Below are 10,414 nucleotides of genomic sequence, written 5' to 3'. Positions count from 1 at the left end.
GGAGTCCTCGGAACACTTGTTCACAGCTTGCCCCCGAATCCACCGGATATGGTCAAAGATTAGTAGCTGGTGTAACATCTCACCGATTTTTTGTTAATTTGTTATGGACTTGCTATTACTACACCAAAGTTTACCACTTGATAGACAGAAAAAGAAGGTTGTTAATGGCATCATTATGATTGCTATGTGGTGTATATGGAAAGCTAGAAACCGTACTATTTTTGATAATGATCGGTTGAACATGGAATTGCTGATGGCTGAAATAAAGTCTTCTTCGTTCTTGTGTATTAAGAACAGATCGAAGTATGGATGTTTAGTTTGGGATAACTGGTTGTCCTTTTCTTTCTAATTGTTTTTCTGTAAAGTTGTATTTGTTTGACCACTTCTTGTGGAGTTGGTTTTATATGAAAGCTGATCTTCAAAAAAAAAGAAGTTACATCTATAGCTAATAATCATTAACTTAAATAATTATAGGTTCGATTTTTGACAAAAGCAAATCATATAACCACATGGATTTACCACCGAAGGTTACAGCTCATTCTTAGTCCCTATATTTTGACATTTTCTAATAATATTTACATGCCCTCTATCGATTATCGTGGTTATCGGCAAGAGTGATGCGTGGTGAACAAACAAGAGAGATATATCATAATTTTACTTGATGTATATGTGATGTAACATGTTACTGCTTAAGCCCCATGATCTTAAAGATAAAGATGTAACACCTTCTAACAATTAAACAAATCATTTCTATATAGATATACATTATACAAATAGATAATTTAAATACAAGATTTAGTTGCATACAAAAAAGTAAAATAACAAATTAAAACTGGATATCTTGCAATATAGTTAAGTTGGATTATCACATTGACACATTCTTAATAAGGTATGTAGTCATTTTGATCATAACAAGATCATCATCTGGAGTTGCAACAAGTTATTCGGGTCACATGAATCAAAGAACACAACAGAGTACAACTATACATGAACAGAAAAGACATATCCGCCTTTTATATGGCTTACAAATCGTTATTTTTACAACTCAGTAAAGAAATCATACTAAACTCATCAACCTCGGTATACACCAGAAGGGTCTGCATTCTGGACAATCCACGGGTGTTCAAGTAGCTTGTGTAGCGGAAGCCGTTTTGTTGTATCCTTGACAAGCATCTGCATTGTAAATATATGATAATAAGCTAACAAGTCTAGGCTACATACATATATGGAGTTGGAAGCATGTTTTCCCTTATTATTTTGTTAATTGCGAGTTTATAAAAACGGAGGTGCCAGGACTTGTACAAAATAAGCAACATCAAGAAATGAAACCTGACTAATGAGGTCCTTTGCAGATGCAGAGACTACAGGCTTTGAAGGGAACTTTAAATCAACTTGCACAATTCTGTAAAAATGAGTTAATGACTACTCTCAGATATACGAACATGCATTAAAAAGAACATTCGAAGAGTAATCTTGTAAATAGCATCATCACCTTTTATAAGTATCAGAGTGCTCCTTAGCTTCAAATGGAGGGACACCATAGAGAAATTCGTAACACAAGATTCCGAGACTCCATATATCAACACTTGCATCATGCTCCACACTCTCCACTGCATGATTATTAGCATTATACATATGAATTTTGTAACTAAAGAAAACACCATCATCAAATAACTGATATGTGTCAAGTAGTCTTACCCATTTCTGGGGGAAGATAATCCAAGGTACCGCACATGGTTCGCCTGCGATTGAACGTGTGCACTGACCAGCCAAAGTCTGCAATCTTCAGTTCACCCTGAAACAGATGACACATATGTTATAAAATTAGCACAATATGCCTTTCTCTCTAATCAGATTAAAACCACGTGAAAACAAAGTTATGGAAGGTTTTCCTATTTACCTGTGCACCAACCAAGAGGTTCTCTGGTTTGATGTCTCTATGAATAACATGTTTCCCATGACAATATATAAGAGCCCTCGCTAATGATGCTACATACTGTTTGAGTGGAAAAATGTGTGATAATAAATAACATGACCTCAATCATTTACTAGTGCATTGATTTTCGTTTGTTAGCAAAGAAGACATACAGTAGCAGATCGACGTTCACTGAAGTATTTGCTTTTCTGCAGCTCCTTGTAAAGTTCACCCTTTGCAGCATACTCGAGAATCAAGTAGACCCTTTTCTGTTAAAATAAATATCAGTTTTTCAGAATTGTCTAAAATCCCATTTAAATGAAATAAAGTGATGGCTATAATGTACCTGATCATAAAAGTAGCCATAAAGTCTTAGTATGTTAGGGTGTCGAAGATGGCTTTGGATTTCAACTTCACGACGAAGCTGATGCTCCACTTGAGACTGTTTGAGTTGGCTTTTAAAAAGCACCTTCAATGCCACAACATGATTGCTCTGCAGAAGCACAAAACGATGATAAGAAACCCCTGAATCCTAATAAAGTCTCAAGATGATAGTTTAGCTTATAAAGATAGGCAAGTAAGGGGATTTAAATTTCTCACCCTCTTTTCTCTTGCAATATATACATGACCGAATTTCCCCCGTCCTAGTGGCTTCCCAATGTCAAAGTCACTAAGCGTCCACCTCTTTTTCTCTGCTGCAGCATCTGTAGAAACCTACAAGAAGCAGAACAACGGAATTCATCCTGTTACAATCATTTACAACAAATATCATAGTTGATTCATTGTATCTATAAAAGCAACATTCCAACCATTTCACAATTTCCAAAAACAGAAATGCTGCAAACAAATTACTTTCAAAGCTGAAACGATGCAAAGTCCAAACACATATAAGCTACCAATTTCGCACAAGATGACTCATAAGGCACCAGAAAAAGTGCAACAACTATCATTCTGACTTCCATTAGCTCGTTATAGCTATCAACCTTACACAAAATCAAACTCTACTATTCATTGCGTATTCTGAGATGAGTAAAACCTATCACTAATATATCCACTTTGAAACACTTATATTCGAGTTGGAACCTTATGTCAGTCAGCCATGTTTTTCATATCTCAATGTGCAATCCTTGTTATATTAACGATTCGAGATGTACAATATATCGACAACTATATACTATGTTAAGTGATTCCTACACCTAAAAAAGTACATACTCTTAATAATAGTACAAGTGATTCCTATCTTTCACTGTTGCTCCTTTCCAAAAAACTTTTTTTGTGCAATTCCGACTTGAAAAACTTCCCCGATGCAAAACGTAATAGCTAAATCTTAGCGGCCAGATCAGATGGTTTCTCAACCAACGGCACCGTATCTATAATGTTCACGACATCCTCGCATCTTAAACGAACAATCAGGCATAGAACTAACCCTAACATGAACTAATAAAATTTTTGAAAATAACAAAAAGACATTAGTGCCTTTCCAGATCACAAGTTCTATCATTGGCATAAACCCCTAATATTACATATATATATATATATAATCAAAATAGATATTAACGGAAAAGAAACCCTAACATAAATACAGATAGAAAAATATTAAACTAATAAAGTTTGTATAAATGTAATTATAACTTTAATTAAATATTAGAGAAATGAAAGCGTTGATGATACCATTCGTTGTTGTTGTTGTGGCTGCTGTTGTGTCTCCATTGAAATTGTCATTAATTCTAGTGAGAGAAAGAGAAATTGAAAAAAAATATATCTGATTTTTAGAGAGAGGGAGAGAGAGAGAGAAAGAGGGGGAGGGGGGCAACGGGAATGATGATGGGTGGATGATTTGATTTTTTTTTTATGAATTTAAATTTAGGAAAAGGAGCAACGGTCGGATTTGCTATTTATCATATCGACGACTTTTGCAATCTGACTTCATTAAGAAATGACTTTTTTTTTTTTTTTTAATTAATGAGAAATGATTAATCCTTATATTAAATAAGCAAATGTTTATCAAATTGAAAAAACAATTGATAATTAAAGTATTGTTCAATGAAAATATTTTTTATATCAAGATAAACAAATATATAGTTTTTAAAATAATATGCTATATATAAGTAAGAGTGAATTTCATATTTACCCTTATTAAACCATACAAATATCAAATATACCCAAATCACTAATTTAATAATATTTATACATAAAAAAATCAATAATAATTATTTTTTAATCATAGAATGACAATAATATCCTTTTAAAATTGTTAAAATTCTGCTTTATTTCATTCACATAACATGCTTTCATGAATCAAAATTATTATGATAACGCTCTCCATTATTGTTTTGTTAATTATTTCTTTTATTTTGTTTATTTTTCTCAATGTTTAGACTTTAGATGATTCATAAGGTTTGAAATTACCCATTACATAGTCAGTGTGACCTACTGTGTTTTGTCAAAAACATAATCTGTTAAGAACGTACAAGATAGTTAATTTAGTATTTTATAATGCATATTTAGTTTATAAAAGTTTGGATGCAGCCGTGTAGATTTCATGATCAGGCTAACAAGAACAAAAAGTGTTTTATTAATCACATGGAGAAGTCTTTTTGTTAAATACTCGTATTTGGCATTTCAATAGTTACACATTTTAAAATTCTTTGATATATGTAAAAGAATGTTGTAGATGCATTATCGTTGTTTCAAGTAAGATATTGTAGTCATTATATGATTAAAAAATAATTATAATTGATTTTTTTTTTATGTATAAATGTTATTAAATTAATGGTTTGAGGATATTTGATATTTTAATATTAATGTTGGGTAAATTTGATATTTTTAATGTGAGATGGGTATATTTGATATTTACATGGTTTAATGAGAATAAATATGAAATTCGCTCTATAAGTAAAGTATTTAAGGTTTTATAATTTTTTCTACTCTGCTAGAATTTTACTCTATTTAACAACTAGCAAATAACTCAATTGCCACGGGGTTTCTAAAATTCCACTATTCGTGAGCCCTGAGGGTGAGTTTTCCAATGGTTATGAGTTCGAGTCTCGGCTGACACAATTCTTAGGTTTCTCATCTCATGTATTTCTCATAGAGGGGGGTTGCGTAATGGGGCACTAAGTGTTTACTCTCAATTCCAACAAATGTCTGGAGTTTTGACCCATACCTTACAAGAAAAAAGAAATTACACTGTATTCGTAAATCAGCTTTAATTTTCATTATTAACTTTTTCAGCGAAATTAATCTTCAATACCGTCTATCATGAAGCATAGGTCTCAATATTCTATCTCGAGGTTGAGATATAATTTACTTCAACCTATTTAACGCCGAGTGTGATATAAATTAGATTGAAGAAAACGATTAATCCTTCTAACTCATTTTTCTAAAAATCATCTTAATAATTAATTTTTTTTTTTAAACAAATAAGCAAACGGTTATTTTTATTTTATTCTGATGAAAATAAAATCATTTTTTATTATGTAAAAGCAATCTTTTTTTTTGAACATTCGAAAAAGATATTTTATTCAACAACTAGCGAGTAGCTAGAATATTACAGGGAATGAAAAAACATAGGAACTATTACATGGTTAGAAGATTAAGTATTAATGTTAAAGCTACACCAGTTCATCCAATCGATACGGAGTTTATTTGTTCTGTTTGAGAGCCACATAAAGCTAACTGATTTGAGTTCATTCACAGCAAAACGTATTGAGGGGGTTCTGTTGGAGAAGATACATTCGTTGCGCGATTTCCATATGATCCAGCAGTAAGTTAGGATCACGAGGTTGAGGAGGCTGCTCTTGGTGGAACCTAGTTTAAGGTTCTTATGTATTTCGAACAGATCCTTAATACTTGAAGGGCTGAGCAGTGGAAGTTTGCACCATGAGTTGATATGATTCCACAAAGTCTTTACAAAGTTGCAGTGTAGGAAGAGGTGCGCAGCGGATTCATCAGTTTGGTTACAGAGACGGCAAGTAGTTGTGACTGTGACATTTCTTTTCAGGAGAAGATCGGTAGTTGGAAGTCTATTCCGTTCTAATCTCCATCCAAGAAGGTTTGCTTTAAACGGCGCCAAACGGTTCCATGGAAAGACCCAACGCTTTGGGCCAAATTTACTATTTTGCAAGAGGTTTCTCATAGATTTCGTGGTGAAGCAACCCGAGATGTCCGGTTTCCAGGTCCATTTGTCGTTTGAGGAGGAGAGATTTGTTCTTGTAATCCGAGAAAGCAGGTTTTCTAGTTGCCGGAGTTCGTTTGGAGTCGATGGTGTTCTTGTCCAACACCAATCCCAAGAGGAGAATCTTCCCTGAGCTGTAAAGCGTTCACTGATGGTGGAGTCTTTATACTTCTCAAGTCGAAATAGGTCGGGGTAATCTTTGCAGAAGGGAGTGTTACCATTCCAAATATCTATCCAGAATCTAATTGAGGCACCATTACCTAGTTGTCCTGCAAACAAGCTTTCCAAAGCAACATCAAAGGAACCAAGGTGGGAGTTGAGGTTGGCTATGACCTTCCAAACTCCCGCCAATTCAAACAGTTCCGTTTTGAGTAATGGATCGAGGTAATAACACGCCCCCATAGGCTGTGAGGTTCACTACGTAGTCTCCACCACCATTTTGAAAGAAGCGAAAGATTCTTTATATATAAATTACCCACCCAAGCCCCCCCGTTTCGACTGAATCAGTAATCAAGTCCCATGAAACCCAAGAAATTTTTTTATTTCCGCCCGAGCCCCCCCAAAAGAAGGATTTACGAATAGAATCAAGTTTAGAGATGACACTTACCGGAGCCTTAAACAATGAGAAGAAGTAGGTTGGAACGCTATCGAGCACAGATCGGATCAAGGTTACCCTACCACCAAAAGAGAGTGAAGAGGCTTTCCATTGGGAAAGGCGGTTTTCAAAGGTTTGTATGACAGGCAGCCAATTCTTGATGAGGTTCATATTGCTTCCGACCGGTAGGTTGAGGTAGGTTACTGGGAAGCTACCAATTTGGCAGTTGAGGATGCTGGCAGAGGCGGTTACTTTGTCTGGGGATAAATTGATTCCAAGAAAACATGATTTTTGTAGATTGATTTTGAGCCTAGAGGCCAAGTAGAAACATCTCATGATTCTTTTGATATTCTGGAGGTACGTGGTAGACCAAAGCCCAATTAGGGTGGCATCATCAGCATATAATAGGTGAGATATGGTTGGGCCAGCATTTGGTAATTTGATTCCCATGATGAGTCCGAGATTTAAAGCTCGGTGTATGATGTTAGTGAATGCTTCCATGGCTATTATAAACAGGAAGGGAGAGAAGGGATCGCCCTGCGGCATCTCCCGTTCACAGTTAAATTCATCGGTCGGACATCCATTCACTAAGATGGCGGATCTGGTGGATCGAAGTAGGCCTTTAATCCATAAGACCCATCTTTCAGGAAAATTCATTTGTTTCATAATTGAAAGCAAAAATTCCCAGTTCACCGTATCGAAAGCCTTTTCAAAATCGATTTTAAAGCAAAAAGCTTCACGTTTGTTCCTTTTTAGCCAAGTGATGATCTCATTAAGGATCAGTGGGCCGTCCAAGATAATTCTGTCGGAGAGAAAAGCAGTTGGAGTTGGGGAAATAACCTGTGAAATTGTCTTCTTGAGACGGTTTGCAAGGGTTTTTGAGATCACCTTATATGCATCCTATCAGAGTGATTGGACGATAATCATTTAAGGTTACTGCCGATGCTTTCTTAGGGATAAAAACAATATGAGATGAGCTGGAGCCATGGCTGATAGTACCAGAATGATAGAAATCGAGCAGTACATTCAGGAAATCGAATTTTAGTTCGTTCTAGAATTTCTTTATGAATGAGAAATTGATTCCATCTGGTCCAGGAGCTTTGTCTCCATCACAGTCCCACACAGCCTGGGTAACTTCTTGGAGGGTGAATGGAGCGATAAGGGAGTTTGCATCTGATTGAGAAAGGGTTTTTAAACCATGGCAGATTAATTGGGGCCTTTGTTTCATCGGCGCTTGGAACTTTTTTTCAAAAAAATCGTGGGCTGCCTCTCTTATGGATGGTGGGTCAATATGCCAGTTGCCATTTATTTGGAGCCCGTTTAATCTGTTTCTCGATATTCGACAGTTTATGAATCCGTGAAAGAAGGCTGTGTTTTCATCACCATCTTTTATCCACTTAGCTCGTGATTTTTGTTGGAGATCCAGGGTCTTCGTGTGTTCAAGGGCTTGTAATTTGGCTTTTGTCTCGGCCCATAAAGTCATCTCATTGTCATCAAAGTCTCTATAATCAATGATAGAGTCTAGGGCTTCAAGTTGTTCACTAAGATTTGTGGCTTCCTGGTTCTCATGGGCTGTGGTGTTACGGATCCATTGCTTCAAATCTTGTTTCAGCTTTCTGAACTTTGCTGTGAGGATTTGTCAGGACGACCATTGTAGAATCCTGAGTTGAGACTGTCACAGACCACATCATTGAAACCAGGTCTGTTAAACCACGAGGTGAAGATCCTGAATGGTGAGGGGCCAAAATCGAGATGAGAAGTGTTCAGGATCAGTGGCCTATGATCAGAGAGGGATCTAGGGAGGGCTGTTAGAGAAGCTCGTGGCCAATTATTCATAAAGCTTGATGACACCAATACTCGGTCGATTTTGCTCTTTTTCTTGCCATTATCTGCCACGTAAGTGAAAAGGTTGCCATTCATGGTATATTCCATCAGCCCGTTTTGGTGGATGAACGAGTTAAAAGAGAGTGCACACGAATCATTAAACATGGAATGCATTCGTTCATCAGGGCATCGAACCGAGTTAAAATCCCCTAGGATAATCCATAGGCCTTGGGTGTTGGCTATGAGAGTTGTGATCTCATCCCAAAGGTTCTGCTTAGCTTGAAGTTCTTGTGGTGCATAAAGATTCAGGATGTTGCATTGTTCTGAGATTCCATTTATTAGACCAGAAGTTAACAGGAAGTGGTTGGATTTTAAGGTGTTGGTAAGGGTGAAAAAAGAAGGGTCCCAAATGCTGAGAATACCTCCAGACCTTTCTTCCGAACCAGAAGAGGGTATGAAATCATGGGAAAAATTGTAATTTCCCCAAAAAGAGTGTGGGTTTAGACTAGATGCTTCTTGTTTGTGCGTTTCTAGGAGACAAAGAAAGTTTAGATGGTGGTCTTGTTTTAGTTTATTCACCCATCTGGCTTTTGCTTTGTCTGAGATGCTACGGATATTAAGCGATAAGAAATTCATTGGGCAAGTGGGTCTTCACGGTTTTGAACAACAAAGTCTTGGACAACAAGGTCATGGACGGCCTCTCCGATGCGTTAGTATTCTGTACTTCTTTAATGATGGAGGGGTGGGGGTGGTTTTGGTCGGTTGAGGATGGGTTTTGAGGGGGAGGTTGGGAAGATGAGGCTACTTGATCATTGGTTTTAGGTGATGGAAGGTTTTGGGATTGGTTTGGGGAAGCAACAGGTGGTTTTGATTCTGGTTGATGAGGTTTAAGTGACGAATTGTGATTCTCTGTATGGTTTTCACTTGAGGGATCATCAAGAAATTTAGGGATTGAAACGGAATGGGGTCGGGAATATTTCGAAAGGAGAGGTTGGGATTTGAGATTGAGATTGGTGGGGCAGTATAGGAATGATTTGGTCGGTTGGAGTTTTCGGGAATTGGTAGAGTTGAGATCAAGGTGTGAACATGGGGAGCATTCAAGAGTAGGAGACACCTGTGGCTGCCTTTTTCTTGAGAAACGAGGGATGTAATTTTTGCTTTTGTTGTTTTTTGATGGTGGGGTGTTAAACTGGTTCATGGGGATTGTAGGGGGGGGGGGGGGGGGGGGGGGGGGGTTAGGGGGGGTGATTTGGGTGGATTTTGTGGGGCCGGTATGTTGGATGAGAAATTAAACTTTTGTTGGTTCCCAAAATCCTTACTGCAAGGCTATAAGCCTATCAATTTCTCTTTTATTCATATCTAATTTGTCCATAAGTAATACTATAGGAACTTTAATTTTGTTTTTTAAAAGATGATTCTATACATAATTACAATTTGTCATAAGGCTATAAGCCTATCACCCGCACCACATGAGTCAGAGTCAAAGTCAAAGTTAGAACTTCATACTTCAAACCATAATCATACAAAAGCATATTACCTGTTCAATGCAACGGAATTAATATTGTTTTGACGTTTACCAATGATTTTATAGTGGTTTGTGACAAAGACGTTTAAGATTATTGAAAGTGTTATGATACATATACTCTTTTAGATATAAAAATTGTTAACATGTGGATCTAAGTTTCACATACCTTAAAAGAATTATTTGTTATGCCATGCGGGATCAACTTTGAGACCTTAAGGTCATCAAATGCTTCCCTAACCACTATGCTTCATGAAAAAATTAAAAATAATGTGCTAACTTTTGTTCAAATTGTTTTGGGCATTCCCTTTTTTTCCAAGTGTATACCCTTCTTCCACGCACATCTGCCACTGCCCATAAGTCTAACAATAATCTCAGGGA

At 36.6% G+C, this 10,414-nt stretch overlaps 2 protein-coding genes across 2 annotated transcripts; both read right to left on the bottom strand.

Moving 5' to 3' along the window:
- Positions 1 to 878: 878 nt before the first annotated feature.
- LOC122585612 (serine/threonine-protein kinase Aurora-2) lies at positions 879 to 3,740 on the bottom strand. Its single transcript, XM_043757735.1, has 9 exons — positions 3,587 to 3,740; positions 2,516 to 2,629; positions 2,262 to 2,408; positions 2,089 to 2,184; positions 1,901 to 1,996; positions 1,699 to 1,795; positions 1,493 to 1,610; positions 1,330 to 1,402; positions 879 to 1,173 (listed from the first exon to the last, which is right to left on the bottom strand). Exons 1-9 carry the CDS (start codon positions 3,635 to 3,637, stop codon positions 1,072 to 1,074), a joined length of 894 nt encoding a protein of 297 aa, XP_043613670.1. The 5' UTR covers positions 3,638 to 3,740; the 3' UTR covers positions 879 to 1,071.
- Positions 3,741 to 8,295: 4,555 nt separating this feature from the next.
- LOC122593876 lies at positions 8,296 to 9,147 on the bottom strand. Its single transcript, XM_043766333.1, has one exon. The coding sequence runs from the start codon at positions 9,145 to 9,147 to the stop codon at positions 8,296 to 8,298; it is 852 nt and encodes a 283-aa protein (XP_043622268.1).
- Positions 9,148 to 10,414: the final 1,267 nt, after the last annotated feature.

The sequence above is a fragment of the Erigeron canadensis genome, chromosome 1, assembly GCF_010389155.1.
Source record: "Erigeron canadensis isolate Cc75 chromosome 1, C_canadensis_v1, whole genome shotgun sequence".
NCBI classification, from domain to species: domain Eukaryota; kingdom Viridiplantae; phylum Streptophyta; class Magnoliopsida; order Asterales; family Asteraceae; genus Erigeron; species Erigeron canadensis.
The sequence above is the reverse complement of the archived record's forward strand: the minus strand, read 5'-3'. Positions and strand labels throughout refer to the sequence as shown.